The 22,141-nt window shown below is 36.7% G+C and overlaps 1 protein-coding gene across 5 annotated transcripts in view; it reads right to left on the reverse strand.

Annotated features, from left to right (window-relative positions):
* Window positions 1-22,141, reverse strand: part of Lnpk (lunapark, ER junction formation factor) — a 77,100-nt gene that overhangs the window by 46,015 nt on the left and 8,944 nt on the right. For all 5 annotated transcript variants that reach the window (XM_052182726.1, XM_052182730.1, XM_052182728.1 and 2 more), the window contains exons 4-6: window positions 20,385-20,572; window positions 5,208-5,266; window positions 884-924 (exon numbers count right to left, since the gene is read on the reverse strand). In XM_052182726.1, the coding sequence (XP_052038686.1) occupies window positions 884-924; window positions 5,208-5,266; window positions 20,385-20,572 (288 nt within the window). The remainder of the gene's footprint in view (window positions 1-883; window positions 925-5,207; window positions 5,267-20,384; window positions 20,573-22,141) is intronic.

Below are 22,141 nucleotides of genomic sequence, written 5' to 3' on the forward strand. Positions count from 1 at the left end.
TTCTTTAGGTGCTTCTCAGCCATTTGAGATTTCTCAGTTGTAAAATCTTGGTTTAGTTCTATACCCCACTTTTTGATTGGGTTGTTTGGTTTTTTGGTGATTAGCTTCTTGAATTCTTTATATATTTTGGATATTAGCCTTCTATCGAATGTGATCAATTATCAATTCACTAGTTACAAACCTTAGATACCAACCTCACACCTCTCTCTCTCTCTCTCTGCATCATGGCACTAAGGAGACCTAAGACAAGAGTCCATGATTCTTCTATTTGGGCTCTAACACAATCTAGGTTCTAATCCTCCAAGTCTCATTTAGTTCTCCAATGTCAATTATTTACTTATTTCTTGACTTCCAATTAACATAAATTCTCAGAATCGCAAAAAATCCACACACCTAAACTACTTTTTCCTACTTATTAATTAACTTAAAAAATTCATAATTTAACTTCAACATTAAAATACTGTCAGAAAGTATTCTTTGGAGAATCACTAAGGTATAATATATAAGCATTAATTACCCAATTCTTTTTTTTTTTTAGATTTTATTTCTTTATTATATATATAATAAAGAAATAAATATATGTATATGTATGTGTGTGTGTGTATATATATATATATATATATATATATGTATATATATATATATATATATATATATATATATATATATATGATGAGTACACTGTAGCTGTCTTCAGATGCACCAGAAGAGGGTATCAGATCCCATTACAGATAGTTGTGAGCCACCATGTGGTTGCTGGGAATTGAACTCAGGATCTCTGGAAGAGCAATCAGTGCTCTTAACCACTGAGCCATCTCTTCTGCCCAATTACCCAATTCTTAACTGACTTATATAAATTAACTTTAAATAAAATTTAACTTACTATTTTTTTCTTCTGGGATTTTAAATCATCCAATGCTTCATCTAGAAAACAAGATTTAAATCAAATATGAAAATGCTTAGATATGAAAATCATCATAAATACTATATGTGAAGCAAACACAAAAAGAAATGTTCAGAATTTCTCTAAATTTATCCCATATATAGAGATAAAATTTATCTTTATGTTTACCCATATATTTCATATTCTTCTTGTATTATACATTTCAAGATTCAGAAAAAATTTTAAATGGACTTTATATAGACATAATTCTTAATATTTTTTCAAAATCAATACTTTTCTTTGAACATTTCATGCTCATTAATTTATAAATACAAAATCTTTTATATACTGATAATAAAAATATTTTCTTTATAAAAAGCATATTGCTTACTTTAAACAGTCTTTTGAAAATCTTTATTATTAGCTGAGGAGAGATTTCCAAAACAGTATCAATAGCTTTTCAAAAAGATTTCTAAAATTTACATGCTTATTTAAGTTAGCATAATGGACCATGAACAACCATTTCAAAGGATATCCCTTAAGGCAGACATGGTGCTGCACAATTAATCCTGGGACGAGTCATAGGCAGAAAGACTTCTGTGATTGCAAGTTCAACTTAATCTATGTGACAATTACTACGTGTCAGGGTGACAGACTGAAATGCTGTCCTCAAAAATAATTTTTTAAATACAAATAAATAATTTTGGAGAAAAAGAAAAACGGAAGGGTTAGAAAGCTGGTTCAGAGAATAAGGGCACTGCTGCTCTTGCACAGGACTCAGCTTCAATCCCCAGCACCCACATGGCTCACCACCAGCCTTTATCACAGTTCGAGGGGATTTGATACCCTCTTCTGACCTCCACAGGCATGGTGCACATACATACATGAAGGTAAAACATACATTAAATAATTCCTTAACAAAAAACAATCCTTTTACAAATATATTGTTTCTGTTTTTTTTTTTTCTGTAGAAATACTTCATTAGCAGGAATAAGAAGTAACTCCTGCAAGTTGCTATCTCACCCCCACATGTGCCCTGGAACAGTCTGGTTCTCAGCATCTGCACTGGGCACATCACAACCACCTATAACTCAAGGTCCAGTGATCCAATGCCCTCTTCTAGTCTTCACAGACATCTGTACATACATGTGGAAAATAAACACATGTAGGCACACACATACATGTATAATAAATAAAGCTATTTTAAGTGAAAAAATGGTGTATTCAAATAGTGTTTGTTAGAAATTAAACATATAATTATATTTAAACAGGATAGGCTCTACCAAATAAGTAGAGAAAGGATAAGTATGTAAGTGTCTGAAAATAAGTGGTTATTTAGGCTAGAGCACATATCCTAAACTGGACAGAAGTGAGATTATATGCAAGGAGCATACATATATTAAAGGATATCTACAGGGCAGTGGTGGCACTCGCCTTTAATCCCAGCACTTGGGAGGCAGAGGCAGGTGGATTAATGAGTTCAAGACCAGCCTGGTCTATGAAGTGAGTTCCAGGACAGCCAGAGCTACACAGAGAAACCCTGTCTCAAAAGAAAAAAAAAAACAACAACAAAAAATAAACAAACAAAAAAGGCCATCTATTTCTACAACCTTACTTATATACTGAAGCAAAATATTTTTAAACCAAGTAGTATTTATAAAACTACTAGAAACTTAATATTTTATATTAATATTTTATTCATATCTAAATATCATTATGTATTATATTTATATTTTATTTCTCTAAAATATACCTCAAAATAATAGGCAGTGAAGAAGGTTAAAGCAAAACAAAATTGAGAGACCATGAGTTGTTAACTATTTAAGTCAATTATAAGCATACAAGAGTTCAGTAGACTACACTTTTCTACAGTCAAAAGAACAAAACATAGTATATAGAAAGTTCATTTAAGATAAACTATAGATATATTAATCATATTTGAGATAAATATATATCTCATTGAACACAGCGAAGTCAAGCTGGTGCACAGCTAGATAGCGCCTTCACCCTTAGTGAAGACTAGTGTTCATGGTACTGGAAGGTACTCTGCACACTACAGAGAAAGGCAAACACAAACCCAGCTAGAAACACTATGGACTACAACGGTGACTTCTCAGTATGACATGCTAGTCCAATAATGGTACAAAAGTTGTGGGAGTAACCAACCACTCTGATTGGACTTAAGGACCATTCCATATGATGACTCATGCCTCACACTGCTCAGGTGGCCAAACACCTGAGAAGAGACAGGCCATGGACCTAGGGGGAACTAAATACTGCTATCTGCTAAAGCAACAGTACTGAACCTGTGAGTCATGACCCCTTTGAGAGGGTCAAAGAACCCTTTCACAGGCATTGGTCAAGACCATCTGTATATCGAATATTTGTATTATAATTCATAACAGTAGCAAAATGGCAGTTATGAAGTAGCAACTAAACTATTTTTATGATTGGGGGTCAGCACAACATAAGAAACTGTATTAAGGAGTCACACGGCATAAGGAAGGTTGAGAACCACTGAGCTAAAGAAACAGCAGTAAAATGACTTCTAATGATATTCTGCTATACCCATAGATCAATACCTCACTCAACCATTAGAGAAACTTTCTCTTGTAGTAGGTGGGAACTAACAGATGCACAACTGAACAATGTGGAAAGAATGAAAGACTTTAGAACATTCAGTCCTAAATGGGATGTCTTCCTCACACCTCTTCTCTCAGGACTCGGGTAGAAATGTGGTAGAGGCAGTGGAAAGGTAATTAGAACTAGAATGGGCAACACCAAGGAAACAATGTCTTCCAAACACAGTAGGCCGGGTTCACATATCAACTCAGAGGCTTGTGGCAGCATGGACCAGGCTCACACAGATTCAAGCCAGACAAGGTCCCCATGCTGAAAGGCAGATGTGATCATAATCTCCCTGCCCCTAACCAAAAATCTATCTCCAAATGACATTTTGCAAAGGAAATTAGTTTTTTCCAGTGGAATCTCACTGGGCATACTAACCACACTTAAGAGTAGGACCCATGCCCCAAAGGAGATAGCCAACACACAATGAACTTGGAGGTATTTTTGCACACTTTTTGTCTCACGTTTGCTTTGGATGAACTTTTTCTTTTCTGTCTTAAGGTCTTTTGCTTGTATATTATGATTTATGATTTTGTGTGAGTTTTGTTTTTTATGAATCTGGGTGTGTTTCTTGTGATTTTTCTTTGTTTCTGTTTTTTATTGTTTTACTTTAATTGACTTTTTTTTTCTAAAGAGAGAGAAAGTATGGAGCTGAGCAGAGAGGATCTGGGAGGAGTTGACGGAGGGCAAACAGTGGTCAGAATTGACTAAAACAATTTTCATAAATCTTAAAGTTTTGTTTTGTTTTGTTTTTTAAAAAGACAGGGCTTCTCTGTGTAGGCTGGCTGTCCTGGAATTTACTCAGTAGACCAAGCAGACCTCAAAACTCATAGAGATCCACCTGCCTCTGCCTCCCAAGTGCTGGGATTAAAAGTACCATCACCCAGCAAGATACTTTCTAATACCTGAAAAATCTTTAACAATTACACATATATAAACATATACAGGCAGATTTTTGTATTTGTATATTTCAATTAAAACAAAGCTAAAGGGCTGTTATGTTAATGAGCATAATATAGTTAAAAGAAAAAGCTAGAGAGATGGTTCAGTGGTTAAAAGCACTCTTGCTGCTCTTCTAGAGGACCCAGTTTTAATTCCCAGCCCCCAAAAGCCACTTCATAACCATCTGTGACTCTAGTTACAGATCCAAGGAACCCACTGACCTCGCTTAGACTCCATAGGTACCAGGAACACACATGCAAGTAGAGCCCACATGTACATAAAATGAATAAAAAAGAACAAGTATGTATTGCCAGGCAGTGGTGGCGCACGCCTGTAATCCCAGAACTTTGGGAGGCAGAGGCAGGTGGATTTCTGAGTTCGAGGCCAGCCTGGTCTACAGAGTGAGTTCCAGGACGGCCAGGGCTACACAGAGAAACCCTGTCTCAAAAAAAAAAAAAAAAAAAAAAGAACAAGCATGTATGTACTATATTTTACTCTGTACCAATATTGTCCACAAATATTAATTTAACAAATACAATTTGCTTTTATTTAAAAATGTTTTGTGTGGGGAAAAAAACTAAATAAGAATTAACACATAAAGACAGAACCTTCTTAAACTCATGACCTTTGTTAAGTTGGACAGCATGACACAACATATTATCATTTCAAACTATTCCATAACTAGCTTATAAAACAGCACAGTAAGATGAGTTTGTTTACTTAATATAAATTTATAACAAATATTTAAACTTACTATTTCTCTCTGTTCTCTTGGAAAAGAAGAAAATAAGCACAGTTCTTAATGTCCAGATGCTAGAGAGGAAGCAAAATTCAAAACAAAATCCATCATTATACGAGGTAAATCAGAATCTACAGGCAAAAATAAAAAGTTTCAATTAGAGTTAGGGGTGCTTTTTTAAAAATATTTATTTGTTTGTTTGTTGTATATGAGTACACTGTAGCTGTCTCGAGACATACGAAAAGAGGGCATCGGATCCCATTACAGCCGGTTGTGAGCTGCCATGTGGTTGCTGGGATTTAAATTCAGGACCTCTGGAAGAGCAGTCAATGCTCTTTCCCACTGAGCCATCTCACCAGCCTCCCAAAGTATCCTTATTTGTATTTGATAGAACTTTACATATAAGAGACCATAAAAATTTCCCCAATAGACTGGTAAACATTTTCAAAAAAGCAGCATACAGAATTAACATTTAAATATCAGTCTTACTAGGTACAAATAGGAACCAAGCTGGCAAAAGAATTGGGAAAACAATCCCATTTACAATTGCTTCAAGAAAAAAAAATTAAATACTTAGCCACAGAAATGTAAGACCTCTATAATGAAAACTTTGTAAAACTGAAGAAATTTAAGACACTAAGAAACATGATATCTCCCAGACCCATGCTCATGGACTAGATGAATTAAGATTGTGAGGATGACTATATTACCAAAAGCAATCTACAAACTCATTCAATGCAATCCCTACCAAAATTCCAACATATTGGAGAAAAGACAGGCTTTTTAGCAAATGACACTGAAAAAACTGAACATTCTCAAGTAGAATGGAAACTAGATAATTATTTCTCATATTGTACAAAAAAATGAAACCAACAACACAAGATGGAAAGATGGCTTGGTAGCCAACAGCACTGACTGCTCTATCGGGAGGAAAGGAGTTCCAATCCCAGCACCGTATCAGCAGTTCACAGGCGCCTATAACTCCAGATCCCAGGATTCCAAAATCTCTCTAGCGTCTGTAAGCACATACATGCATGCGCGCGCGCGCGCGCGCACACACACACACACACACACACACACACACACACACACACACACAAATTCTTTTTAAAAGTCAATTCCAAGTGGGCCAAAGACCTTTATAAGACCTCAAGCTCTGAAACTATTGAGAAGAAAAAGAAGAGAAAATACTTCAACATATACATACACACAGGGTAAAGACTTTCTGAATAGGATTCCAGTATAAGAAATAATGCTAACAATTGACTAATGGGATCTCAGGAAACTAAAGTTTCTATACGGCAAAGAAAAACAACTAAATGAAAAAGACAACCTACAAAATAGGAGGAAAATCCTTGCTAACTATACATCTAACAGAAGATTACCATTTACAATATACAAAGAACTCAAAAAGAAAAAAAAAAAACAATAAGAAATCAAACCACCAAATCAATGAATGGGCTAGAATAAAATGAACAGACAATTCTCAAAAGATGAAGTATAAAGTGGTCAATAAACATATAAAAAATGTTCAACCTCACTAGCTATCTGAAAAATATAAAACTACATGATTCCATTTCTCCTCCTGGTCAAGCCAGCAGTCAGTCATTAAAAAAGCAACAACAAATTCTCTGACAATACAGGTAAAAGGGATCCCTTATATAGACAGCTGGTGCAAATGTGGGCCAATCCGGCCATGTACATCAGCACAGAAGTTCCTGAAAAACTACAAACAGATCTATTCTAAGACACAGGTCTATCAATCCAAGGTTTAACACAACACAGAGATGCTTGTCTATCAATATGTATTGTAACACTACTCATAACAACTAAGTTGTAGAATCAATACCTAAATGACCATCATCAGAGAAATTAATAAAGTGTGGCATATGCACATAATGGAAGTTTTTCAGTCATAAAGAAGAATAAGTTATATGTAGCTTTCAGGAAAAATCAATGTAGCTAGAGATAATCTTATCAAGGGAATTACCCAAAAAGGCAAATACCCTATTTCATTTATTTTATAAACATACATAAACTACCAGCACCCTATACAACAAATGCACACAAAAATTAAAACACAAAAAATACACTGTGTCTGGATATAAATTTAGAATGTAAGAAAGAAACTTAGTTCTTTACTCCAAAATACAGCATTGCTAATCTGCAAGGCAGCTGTTAGAAGTCTTGCCTCTTCTGCTCGGACCTTCAACCGAGTCCTCTCACAACCATGATTGACTGGATGTGACAGAGGTGATAGCAAAGTTAGACAGAGCTCAGATGTGGGTCCCTCTCTGTCTTTTCTCTCTTGGATTACTATCTCTGAAAGTCAATGCGCCTGTGGGAAACAACTAATGAAGGGCTGAAACCTGCTAAACAATGTGCAAGATTCAAAGCAGATTTGAAAAAAAATTACCAAAAGATGCCTAAAACTATACCAGATGTCCTCTCTGTATTTAGGTTCAAAATCTACTTTGAAAGTGGCAAAACAACCAGCTCTGGCATGATTTATGACTGCAGCAAGAAAAATAAATCCACACATAAGCATAGATTTACAAGATATGGCCTAATTAAAAAAAAACAAAAACAAAGATCTTCAGGAAACAAGCAAACAAATACAAAAACAGAATGAAGTCAGGCGAAGACAAAAATAAATGTAAGTAAGCCAGAAACTGGATGCCAGCAGGTGTAAACTCTGCAATGACTTTATCTGCTATGACTGTAGATTTAGTTAGTTAGGCCTTTAGATGACTGCAGCCCAAGCCAACAGATTAACTGTAATTTATACAAGAACAAAGAACTCAGTCACTCAACTAAGCTGCTCCTAACACTTCTTGTCCTTCAGGAACTGTAAGGGACTTATTAAGCCACTAAATTCTGGGACAGTTTGCTTCATAGCTATAGATAATTCATACACTTTAAATTGTGATGATAGGAAAACACCAAATAACTAACACTAGCCTCAACATGGTTCTTACAGCAACTATCTAAGCAGTGAAAAGCTATTGAGCATTGCCTTTTTCAAGGGAAAGGAGATAAGGAGAAAAGTTAAACATAACTTATTAGTAGCAAATCCTCACAAAATAGTCCCCTCTTGCTTACAAGGAATATGCCCCCCAAAATTCCACCATTCTCCTCCCCAGTAATACCTGAAACACAGATTGACTGAATCCTTTACACCATTACCTTGCTAATGTTGTGACACTTTAATACAGTTCCTCATATTGTGGTGACCCACAATCACAAAATTACTTTGTTGCTACTTCATAAATATAATTTTGCTACTGTTGTGAATCATAATGTAAATTTCTGATATGCAGGATATCTGATGTGCAACACCCAAAGGGATTGTGACCCACAGATTAAGAACTACTGGACATAGGTTTTTCTTATTATGCCATACGGCAGTGTTATACTGACCAGAGTTAACTTGGCCTTCCATGTTTTAAGCCCTGATGCTTTCTTTCCTTTAATACTCTTGTATCTGGGGCTCATCATTAGAGTAAAAATTAGAGTTAACTAAAAGACTGTGATAACTTGGACAATCAGTCTGATAACCAAGAGGGACACTAAGTGACTGACGGGTCACATACTATAGCATAGTTACACTGAACAAAGGGATGGCTGATATTCTTGACAGGGCAATGTAGTATAAGTGCCAACACATTACTCAGACCAGCAAATTTAAGTTGTAGTTCTTTTACTTCTAGAATATTACATTTAGTAATTTTCAGATTGTGGTTGGCCAGATAACTGAAACCATAGAAAGCAAAATCATAGATAAGAGTAAGTAACAACTGTACTCTGAGAAAGACTTAGAAGAAAAAAAAAGTACAGAAAGGAAAAAAAAAGTACATAGGAAATGAAACAGGAAAGGGATTGCAGAGATGGTAAATATGGGAAACCAGATATTTTTCTTAATGAGTACTTTTTAAATAATATGTATAATTTTTTAAATGTAACTATAAGAATTGTTCTCCTCAAACCAAAACTGCCCCCATTTCTGGACAGTAAATCCTTTCAGTTTTTATCAGAACTACTCCTGAGAGAAATCAGCTCCAAACAATACTCCTAGTGTCAGCGTCCCAGGCTGTGAAAGGCCTTGCGCTCTACAATGCTTCGGTGCCATTCTTTATTCACACACAAGCTCTTACTCTTTAGGCCCAAGTTAAATGGAATTATTCTGTATTTTATAATAGAGTTTAGAAACATAATTACAGTAATTCGAGAATCCATGCTCTACTTATCCCATCTAAGGCTTTCCTTTCCTAATAGTTAAATGAATTTATGAAAAAACAGAGACATGGTTTTGAAAATGTTTGAGTGTGTATAATGGGGTTGAGAATAATAGCACATTTTCCGTTCTCACCCAATTCTAGCTTTAGAAATCATTCAAACAAAATAAAAATAAAAATTTAATCTCCTTTTCTGGTAAAAACTGAGTTGTAGCTATAAAACCCAAACTTCAGAATAGTCGCAAAGAGGCCAGCAGGATAAATTTTCAAGTATAAAGTCTACAATTCATATCAGTAAAAATGATAAGAAAAATAACTAAAGAAAAGGAAGAGATAAAAATAAATTATTCAGAAATGCTTTGTTTATAAACAGCAGTACTTCTCTGACAGAGAAGGAGAAAAGAGATTCTGCCCGATGAGAAAAATGCAGTTGCCTAACTTCACTGGCTGGAAAAAGATAAAATTTCACACAAAAATCTAGATAAGAAGGAAAATTCCAGTCAATCTAGAACACAGATAAAGACATTCCATTAATCCCAAATAAGTCTCATAAATAGCAGGCACCAAATCAACTCACGATACTTCTTTCTTACTATAAAACTGTTTTTAAAAGTACATTATCAAGGCCAGCCTGGTCTACAGAGTGAGTTCCAGGACAGCCAGAGCTAATACAGAGAAACCCTGTCTCAAAAAACAAAAAACAAAACAAAACAAACAAAAAAAAAAGTACATTATATTTCAAAACTAAACCTAACTCCTATCAGGAAGTACACTAAACTTAAAACTAGAAATTCAAAGGGAGACCTCCATACTAGATCATAAGATAAAATCTAATCCTTAATATAAGTTAACTCTGCTACTGTTTTTATCTGACTGAAAATAATGAAAAGAGACGTAACAGGAACAAAGAAAATAGAAGGTGCATATGTTAACACCACAAAAAAAAAAACCAACAACAACAACAACAACAAAAAAAAACCACTTAACTAAAGAAAGAGCACTTATCTTTTTAATTCTATTACCACAGATTAGTTGTATAAAATTGTGGGTTTCATTATAACTTTTCCTTACATATGGACATACTGTACTTTAAGAAGATCTATTAAAATCGTTTTTAAAGGTATGGTTCCTTTCTAATAAATCAGCCACTGGCAGCATCTGGGGTTAAAGAGACTTCAACCAACACCTCATCCCTATACAGAAATCAATTAAAAATACATTATTAAGTGTAACATGTTACTTTTAAAAGGTTTAGAAGGAAAGACACAGAAGGAAACTTTGGGGCACATAACTAAGCAAGAGGTTCTTAAATTTGCCAAGTAAAACAAGATCCATAAAAAGAAAAATGACAAAAAGCATCTCATCAAAAAAAAAAATAATAATAATAATAATAATAATTAAGACTCTGTTATGGGCCCTTGAGACGGCCCAGCAGGGAAAGGCACTTGCCATCAAGCCTAACAACTTAATACAGTCCTCAGGACCACACATGGCAAAGGAGAGAATCAAGTCCTTCACGTTGTCCTCTGACCTCTATACCTGGGTGTTTATGTGGAGAGAAAGGAGGATGGTAGAGAGAAAGGGAGAGAGGGAAGGGGAAAGAAGGGAGGGAAGGAAGAAGGAGGGAGGGAGGGAAAGAGGGAGAGACGGAGGAAGGGAATAGTAGGGCTGGCTGACTGAACTTACTTCAAAAGGCTGTGTTTGCCAGTTTTCTAAGTAAACTTAGGAACTATGCAGTACTATGAAACATGAAATTTGTATGTAGTGGTCTGAATAAGAATGGTCTCCCGAAGTTCATACATTTGACTACTTGGTCCCCAGTTGATAGAGCTGTTTGGAAGGGATTAGGTGTGGTCTTGTTGGAGATGTGTCAGTGGAGGGAGCACTGAGGTTTCAAAGAGCCCAGTCATTTCCACTGTGCCCTCCCTCTGCCCCATAGTTGTTTTCTCTCAGCCACTATCATGTTCCCCCTGCCATGATCACCATGAACTCTAACCTTGGGAACCATGAACACCAAATTAAGTTCTTTCTAATTTACCTTGGTCATATTGTTTTGTCAACGCAATAGAAAAGTAAGATTAAAGTATTCTTAACAGCTTCCAATTAAAGTAGGGCTATAAGAAAAGAAACAGGGACATGACCACCATTCTCAATTCCCTTGCTTAAATTTCTTCCCCAGAGTCCCACTGTAGGAGAAAATAATTTTTAAAAAAATCTTAATTAAAAAACAAAAAACAAACATGCAAACACCATGGAGGAACTCCTCTGGGAATATCAACTTTTATAGTAATTAATTTCTGAAACTATAGAGAATAAAATGTAAAATAAAAAAGAAAAAGGAAAAAAGAAAGTGAAGGATAGATGGGTGGATGATGAAAGGGAGGGAGGGAGAGAAGAGGGAGGGAGAGAAGGAGGGAGGGAGGTGTTGCAAGATATTTCCTATCCTTTCACACTGAAGCAGTGAGAAGCCAGTGATTGGAGGGGAGAGGGGAGGAGGAGTTAAGGGAAATGAGGGGCAGAAAGAGAGAGAGGGGGATAAGGAGAGGTCCGGAAGAGCAGAGCACACACACACACACACACAGAGAGAGAGAGAGAGAGAGAGAGAGAGAGAGAGAGAGACAGAGAGAGAGAGAGAGAGACACACATACACACACGGATATCCAGATGGTTTCAGATGTATTTCTGGTGTTTTGGAAAGGTTAGAAATATTGGGATAAGATTTTATCTTTTTAAATTGGCATTATGTATTTGGGAGTTTTATATACATAAATGTTATTTATTTAACTATTTAAATTAAGAGTCTATTTAAGTTTAAGAGTCATGCTTTACCAGACACTTGGAAGGAGTACTCTTTCTTAATTATTACCCACTAGAGGAAGGAAAAAGGAAGGAAGGAAGGAAGGAAGGAAGGAAGGAAGGAAGGAAGGAAGGAAGGAAGGAAGGAAGGAAGGAAGGAGACAAAGAATACATAAGAGTACTTATAAATAATACAATAAGCTGGAAGTATAACTAAGTGAAAGAGTGGTTGTGTAGGATGCATGGTCCACTGGGTTAAATCACCACAAACACACACACACACACACACACACACACACACACTTAAAAGGAGTTCACTTTAAAACGAACCAACTAGAGGTGAATGCAGTTCGGTTGTAAACTATTTACCTAGCACACATAAGGCCTTAAGCTGATCTTAAGCTTCACATAAAATTAAGGGGGGTGGGGAGAGGGAACACTCACATACATGTACACACGCTCACATATACATGATGTAAACGTGTGACGCAGGCCTTTAATTCAGGCACTCAGGAAACTGAAGTAGAAAAATCAAAAGTTCCAGGCTTTGTCCAAGCTACAGGATGACTTCAAGGCGAGCCTGATTCACTGAGCAAGACCCTGTCTCAAAATAAAAACTAAAAGGGTACTTAGCACTAGGGGGTTGAGGAGGTGAAAAGTCAACCTTATGCTAGGAATATACCCTAGCAGTAGAACATTTTTTCAGCATGTATAAGGTCTTGGGGTTGATCCTCAAGCAATACTAAAAAGAACTGGAAAAAATGACTATCTACTGAACCTCTATGTTCTAGAAAACAATAATGGAATCTAAAGTTCACCCATACTATATAATAATGTGAAGATGAACTAAATTCTCAAGGCATCTTATATAAAGTATTGACATTCTATCACAAAGGGTAATTTTGGAATAGCTATGACTAGATTATGAGTCCTCTGTCTTGATCTTTAATCTCTTTAGTACAAGCATCTCTAAGATAGTTGTCACATTTTGGACATTTTTCAACATAACAGACAAATTTCTAAGTGGTCTAATAAATATAAAAATATGAAGAATACAGTAATAACATTCTGTTTCTTCTGCTTCTAATACTTGGAAGTAAATCCTAGTCTAGCCCTCAGAAATAGTCCAAAGAAAAGAAGTCCAACTAAGCTTAAGCAACAGCTCACACTCCAAATAAAATGGCATGCTGTGTGGGATCTTACTTGCCACAATATTCACTTTCACACCTGTATTTTGTTGCATGCTGATTGTCACTGAGTGAAAAGGCCATCTATTCTTTGTTACATAACTTGGCCTGTGTTTCCCAAAGTGAAAAGGTTACTGAAATAGGAGCTGCAACAGTAGAGACTGGGGTAACAAATAAGAAAAAGGCAACTGGAAGAGATGATTCTGCAATGTATCAAATAACAAAGCACCAACTACAGTGACACACAGCAGTCCAGAACATAATATAAAAGAAAATGTCTTAGTCAGGGTTTGTATTCCTGCACAAACATCATGCCAAGGAGCAAGTTGGGAAGAAAGGGTTTACTCAGTTTCCACTTCCACACTACTGTTCATCACCAAAGGAAGTCAGGACTGGAACTCAAGCAGGTCAGAAAGCAGGAGCTGATGCAGAGGCCATGGAGGGATGTTACTTACTGGCTTGCTTCCCCTGGCTTGCTCAGCTTGCTTTCTTATAGAACCCAAGACTACCAGCCCAGGGATGGCACCACCCACAATGGGCCCTCCCCTCTTGATCACTAATTGAGAAAATTCCTTACAGCTGGATCTCATGGAGGCACTTCCTCCAGGGAGGGTCCTTTCTGTGATAACTCCAGCCTGCGTCAAGTTGATACACAAAACTAGCCAGTACAGAAAACAATAAAGTTTTATTTAATTAAAAAAAAAACCCACCATGGAGGAAGCCCATGGTTAATTCCTCAAAGATAAAATCAACTTTTTATAGTAATTAAGTTCTGAAATTATAGAGAACAAAATATCTATAAAGTTTTAGTAAGGAAACACTTGCCAAGTGGTGTTGGCACAAACCTTTGTTCCCAATGCTTGGAAAGCAGAAGCAAGAGGATCTCTGTAAGTCGGAGGCCAGCCTTGCCTTAGAGTGAATTCCAGAACAGCCAGGGTTACACAGAGAATCAAAAAAGACAAAGATGAAGAAGAGAAGGAAGGAGAAAGGAAAGGAAAAATGAAGTAAAGGATGGAGGGAGGCAAGAAGGTGGTAGGAAAGAAAAAGACAAAGAATACATAAGCCTGCTTATAAATGATACAACAGACTGGAGCTGTGACTAAGTTGGAAGAGTGCTTGTCTAGCATGCATGGGCGCTGGGTTAAATCACCACATACACATAGTCTCAAATGCTTCATGGGAAGGGAAGATGACTCACCGAGCCAAGGCTTTACCATAGATCATGATAGCACGAATTCAATCCCCAGGACCCAGAGTAGAAGAAAACAACCACGACCCATAAGAAGTCATTTGACCCAACACACACACACACACACACACACACACACACACACACACACAGACACACAAATATGACAGTTCTAGTTTCCTTTGTATAGCTGACAAAACACTAACCAAAAGCAACTGAAGACAGGACTGTTTTACTTAGTTTATACTTAACATATCACAACCCATCATTGAGGGAAGTCAGGGCAGGAACTCAAACGAGAACTCAAACAAGGTAGAAACCATGAAGGAACTGTTAACTGGCTAGCTCCTAGCCTAACACCTAGCAGCCTTCTTATATAGTCCAGAAAGACCAGCTGAAGGAAGACACCACAACAGTGGGCTGGGCCCTTTTAATCAATTAGCATCAAGATAATCCCCCAGAAGGTAATACACAGGCCAATCGATCTAGAAAATCCTTCAAATGAGACTTCTCGGATGACTCTAGGCTATCTCAAATTGATACTTAAGTACACTAACTTTAAAAAACGATTCAGGTGCATTTTCTCTCCAGTGACTGTCCAAGGCGGGTGCGGCCAAGAGTGCAGGGAGCACAGGAATGGCAGAGCAGCTGGGACAGGGTCCTTCTGGGCTCCATCTGCACCCATGGGCTAGGCTGCTCCATAGCCTCCTGTGCTCCGGTCCTGCTGGGGAGATATACTCTCCAGGGAGTGCTTTGATTCCCAGGTTTGGAGGTGAGACTGCTATTTTCTCTCCAGTGACTGTCCAAAGGGGGGCGAGGGGGTACAGCCAGGAGCACAGGGAGCACAAGCGTGGTAGAGCAGCTGGGACAGGGTCCTTCCTGGCTCCATCTGCACCCAAGCACAGGACTGAGCCACAGCCCTCTGTGCCAGGGGAGAGCTGGTCTCCCAGGGGTGCTGACACGGGCTTGTGGGCCCACAGGAGGGACAAGCCCCTGCCAGAGACAGTGGGACCAACTAACATCAGATAACCAGATGGCAAAAGGCAAATGTAAGAAAGTTACCAATAGAAACCAAGGCAAGATGGCACCACATGAATGAGGTTCTCCAACAAGAGCAAGTCCTGGATACCCCCAACATACAGGAAAACCACGATTTGGATTTAAAATCACAGCTCATAATGCTGATAGAGGACATCAGAAAGGTCATAAATAACTCCCTTAAAGAATTACAGGAAAATACAAACAATCAAGTGAAGGATTTGAACAAAACCATCCAGGATCTTAAAATGGAAGTAGAAACAAGAAAGAAATCACAAGGGGAAACAACTCTGGAGATAGAAAACCTAGAAAAGAAGTCAGGAGTCAGAGATTCAAGCATCACCAACAGAATACAAGAGATAGAAGACAGAATCTCAGGTGCAGAAGATACCTTAGAAAACAATTACACAACAGACAAAGAAAATGCAAAATGCAAAAAGCTCCTAACCCAAAAATATCCAGGAAATCCAGGACACAATTAGAAGACCAAACCTAAGGATTATAGGTATAGAAGAGAGCAAAGATTTTCAGCTTAAAGGGGCAGTAAATATCTTCAACAAAATGATAGAAGAAAACTTCCCTAACCTAAAGAAAGAGATGCTCATGAACATACAAGAAGTCTACAGAATTCCAAATAGATTGGACCAGAAAAGAAATTCCTCCCGTCACATAATAATCAAACCACCAAATGTAATAAACAAAAAAAGAATATTAAAAGCAGTAAGGGAAAAAGGTCAAGTAACATAGAAAGGCAGACCTATCAGAATTACACCAGACTTCTTGTCAGAGAATATGAAAGCCAGAAGATCCTGAGAAGATGTCAAACACACCCTAAGAGAACACAAACGCCAACCCAGGCTACTATACCCAGCAAAACTCTCAATTAACATAGGTGGAGAAAACCAAGGTATTCCATGACAAAAAACACAATTTGAGGCAACAATTAGAATTAGCAGAGTTCTAATCATACATTTATAAATTACCTTTTATAATCAGAAAATCAACCTGCTATATCGAACTGAATGTCAAGTTAGAATATTTTCCTACTTTTATTAAAAAATGTTAAAGATTTGTTTAATGTGAGTACACTGTAGCTGTCTTCAGACACACCAGAAGAAGGCATCAGATCCCATTTTAGATGGTTATGAGCTACCATGTGGTTGCTGGGATTTGAACTCAGGACCTCTGGAAGAGCAGTCAGTGTGCTTAACAGCTGAGCCGTCTCTCTAGTCCCTAAAATATTTCAATCAACTAAGTATCTCATACTTTTAATCTTATTGTCTCCCTGCTTTTTATGAAAAAATAGAAACGAAGCAATGTAAAAGAGCTCAGCATTATAAAATCATTTCTACTTTGGAATTTAAAAAAAAGGATTTCTTTTAAAAAAAAAGGGGGGGGGGAATAAAAAGGTTAAGAGAGAGCTGGCTGCACAGCTTGGAGGCAGAGCCCGGGTCTAGCATGTGAGGAGGCTCAAGGCCAGCAACCAGAAAACTAACTGCAATGTTAGCTATGAGTTCAACTTCAGATCTCCTAACTGAGCATGCACATTAATGTGTTCGTTCACTCTACACATGCAAAACTGATTATGAGTTTGGGAGTTCAAATTTGGAAATATGTCCTGCACTAAAGATTAAACTAAAACCTGGCCTAGCACTCTTGATACTTTTTCTATATCCTATTTCTTCCTGTCATATCCTATCAGTTCTAACTTTCAAAATATTTCTAAGTTATCTGTTAACATCTGGTGTTACTGGGCAGTCCAATATCCCTTTATCTTTAAATTTATTAAGCCAAGCAAGGTGGTGCAAGCCTTTAATCCAAGCAATCAGGAAGCAGAAACAAGCAGATCTCTGTAGGTTTAAGGTCAGCCTGGTGTACACAGTGAGTCTCTGGCAAACCACTGCCACACAGTGAAACCCAGTCTCAAAAATGAAATAAAACAAAATCCCTTATATAGCAGCTTCCCTAGGTATTTTACTTTTGTCTCCATAAAACAGCATATATGTGATCCTCTTAATGTAATTTCTATCTTATTATTCTTCACTATAGAAGCTTCTCATTTCACCTACTGTGAAATTCATACTCCCAAGCTATGATTTTCCATAAGCTCATCTCACAGCATTTATCTTTCCATCACACATTACAAATATGCCTGTTATCTTTGCCCCTCAAATAAGCTATATACTCAATTTCTCAGTCAACACATTTTCTATTTTCTAATTGTAGAAGCATAATCCTTCAACTCCTAGGCCTTGTTTTATACACTGATGTAAAAAAAAAAAAAATCCAAACACTACCAGAAAACATATAGAATAAAAGAACTACTTAAAATCATATCATTAAAAAGAATTACTACTAATATTTTTTAAATAAACCTTTACATGGAACTTTGTAGGTATATGTGCCACTATATGCTCCATATAGTCTTCATAAACCTCACCTTTTTCCATACTTGTTCTTCACGCTTAATGCTCAACTCAAATGCCACTTCCTAAACAGAGGCCTTCTGGGACCCTTGTATAGAAACCTATTTTCAATCACATCACTTGATTTCCTTCATTGCACATATCTCTCTCTAAATTAAGTGTATGTCTTTGTTAACTTATCTCTATTTTTTATCTAATCACTGAGAAATTCAAGTTACATGGAGCAGAATCTTACCTTTATTTTTCATATCACTATGGTCTGGACCACTACTTAATACATTGCAGATGCCTAATACTTTATAAATAAAGAGATGATGGCTTGGTAACCTTGTGTGTGTGTGTGTGTGTGTGTGTGTGTGTGGTACTAGGAGCCAAAACCAGAGCCTCACAGATACTAGCAAATGTTCTACTAATATGCTGTAGCCCCTATACCTTATTTTTGAGACAGGTGCTCAGTAGGTTGCATAGCCTAAATCAACTCCCCTATAGTCCAGACAGGTCTTAATTTTGTGATCCTTCTGCCTCTGTTTTCCAAGTAGCTGAGATTATAGGCCTGACTTCAGCTAATATTTATAAGCTACAAAATCCTAAATTTTTATCTTCCATTGAATTTTCTCTAAAGCTCATACTCATACTTAGCCATCCATTTGACAGCTCCAATAGGAAAACAGTGGCTCACCAAACCTCCTCCTGTTCGTATTATTCACTATGTTGATGAATGATAATGCCCTCAACCACATATCCCAAACTATAAACCTGAATTTTACCCTTGAAGTGATTCCTCCTCTTCACCCCATATCCAATTACTAAGTCTCTCAATGCTACTTCCTAAATCTCCAATCCATCAATTTCACTCAATCCATCTGCTCCTCTCCCACCCACCAAATACAAAGCATTCATCATTCCCATTATCAACTACAATATCCTTCCAGCTTCCTACTCCAGATCCATTCTTACTTCCTTCTAATTTATTAGAAGCTACACTCTCAGTCCTATAACATGATGGTTAATCTTGTCAATTTGGCTAGATTCAGAATCACTTAGGAGACAGACATGAATAAAAGGCTTCACTAAATGTGGACAGACCCATACTCTGGGTTGGGTCCCAGACTTCATAAAAAGGTAAACACAAGTGTAGCCACAGCATTCACCTTATTCTGTATCCCAATTGCAAATGCAACATGACGCCGATCCTAGAGCTACAGCTACACTCTTCTTGCCGCCATGTCATACCACTTTATACATAATCCAATCTGCAAGTCTCAAATTCAGACATCAATTCTTCAGAAGTCTGTAGTAAACAATTCCATTGATATCCTTCCTCTCAGTGCAGCCCTTGGTTATATAATCAATCACACAGTAATCTAGACAACTGCTGTGAAGGACTGTGCAGCTATAAACAAAGTTATTGATTTTAAGATGGGAGATTATCATAGATTAATCAGGTAAATCAGAGAATCAGAAGTTGACCAACAGCCTAGGTCTATAGTTCCTCCCTCCAGAGATTCTAAATAGACTGCTGTCTCATCCCTGGAGACTCCAGCCTATGAGATTCTAAGCAAACACCCAGTTAAGCTGCCTAAATTTCAAACTTCAAAGCTCTGATATAATGAATGAGTATTGCTTTAAGCTGCTTAACTTGAGACCAATTGAAAACTTACAACCAAAACTCTTTCTAGACCCCCACACTAAGCCCAAGTTGGGTCCTCTGTTCTCATCGCATTTTGCATTTCTGTGATAATATTAATCATATTTATTACTTTATATATAGCCTAAGATCTATCTATAGCCAATGATTTCTCAATTTTGTTTACCATACGCAATTATAACCCAATATCTACACAACTGTTATCGACATAAATGTTTGCTAATTAAATGGAAAAACTGTTCCCAAAATTTTCAACTGAGATATACCTCCTATAAAATACCAGATTAAGAAGTACTTAAAGAAGAAATTATTGATTATAGCAATAATTAAAGAAAGGAGTTAGGGTGAAAGATATATATTTAGAATCACTTGGACACTTATTATTTCAGTTTTGCAAACGTTTGCCACTCATTAGCTCCCCGAACTCCATGCCCAATCCCTACAGGAATCATGGCCATCTATCAGAAAACTATACGTTACTAGTAACAATGGTGATATCCCTCAGGTATACCATTGGGTTATAAAGTAGAAATTATTCTACAACTTAAAAAAATAATAATTATCAAACTGCAAAAATAATCCAAATTTATTCAACCTGAGACATTAATATTTTATAATAAAAAATTAATATTATCTGGTTACAAAGAAAAAGATCAACAAAAAGAATACTTACATCAAAGGAAAAGCAAAAAATGGGAGTGTCATGACAAGTCTTGCTGTAAATTCATCAGGAAGATACCACAAGTACACAATTAAACATGTAAACAGATAAAGAATTGAAGAATAGATAATTAATCTTCCAACCCATAATTTTTGCAATCTCTGATTTTTTTCTCTAAATTCTTCCAATGCTTGAATTTCCTGTTAAGAGAAAAGTATCCCATATTGTGAAATCTCAAAAATTATTTAAAAATTAAAATTGAAAGAATTAACATGACAGAAAGATTGCATAAGATTCCTAAAATTCAATGTAATACAATGCTCTATCATTTTAAAGCAAACATGGAATAGTAAACTAAAAATTAAGTTAAAAACAAAATAAGTCTACAATTACTTTTTAAACTGAAATATTAAATACTATATTTTTTTAAGATTTGTTTTTTATATATGTGAGTACACCAAAAGAGGGCATCAGATCCCATTACAGACAGTTAGTTGTGAGCCACCAAGTGGTTGCTAGGAATTGAACTCAGGACCTCTGGAAGGACTGAGCCATCTCTCCAGACCCTAAATACTATTTTTAATCTACCAAACTGACAAAAACTGGAGAAATGAAATTGGCATCAACAAATATTTATGGAGTCAAGAAAAATAATTCTCCACATATGGCCTTTAAAAATCTGACCAAAAAAAGGAATAAAAATAGTAGGGCGAGTATGGGCGCATACACCTTTAATCCTGGCCCACAGGCAGAAGCAGGCAGATTTCTCCAAGTCTGAGGCCAGCCTGGTATTAGACAGTTCTAGGCCAGAAGACAGAACAGTGTGAGACTATCTCAAAAAAAAAAAAAAATCAAAATAGTGATTGAAATTACATCATTTCACAGTCTATTCACTATTCTAATATCCTGAGGGGAAAAAATTATATATAATAAAAAAATTTTAAAGCTATAGAACTGTTGCACAGCAGCCTGCAATCTTTATTAAGCTATCTGTTACATTGATTTTCACCATGTTAGCTCTAATTGCATTCTAACACATTCAATTACTACTTGATTCAGGCTTCTTAAGTCACTAAAAGACTTCATATTTCTTTTTTTTTCTTTTTCCTTTCTTTTTTTTGAGATCATAGTTCTCAGTACTCCTCTGTCTCAGTGGTTGTCAACCTGTGGGTCACAACCTTTGAGGGTCATTTATCAAACATTCTATATATCAGATATATAGTGTATATATTATCTACACTATAATTCATAATAGTAGCAAAACTGCAGTTATGAAGTAGCAACAAAAAAATTTGATACTGCTGGGCTCTTGGGGTCCTGCTTGAGCTCTAATAATCAAGACAGGGAGACATCTGTAAGCTGTTTGCTGGGGAAGTCCCTCAGCTAGTCCATCAGACTTCATCCAACTTCTCTCCACCTGGCTCTCCATTCAAACTCCCTGCTCTCGCCCGGTCAGCTTCTGTCTCCAGTGCCAGTTCATTATGAAAAAAGCCTCGCTCTTTACTCATTGAGTCTGAACCAATCAGCAGCAGGACAGCGCCTGATCCATCTCTGTTTGCCCCTTTGGCACTAAGGACAAAGTGACCTTGTCCATGGCAGTTTGCCATTTCTTTTTGGACAGGTAGGGGAGCAACAAACATTTACTTATTCTGCTAGCCTGGCACTGGAGGCACGACTGTTAACAATTGAGAATATAGACACAACTTCATAGCCAGCTGAATCAGTACGTGTGGGCTATTCCAATAGTTGTGTGATTGGTGTCACCACAC

The sequence above is a fragment of the Apodemus sylvaticus genome, chromosome 5 (genome assembly GCF_947179515.1).
Source record: "Apodemus sylvaticus chromosome 5, mApoSyl1.1, whole genome shotgun sequence".
Lineage (NCBI taxonomy): Eukaryota > Metazoa > Chordata > Mammalia > Rodentia > Muridae > Apodemus > Apodemus sylvaticus.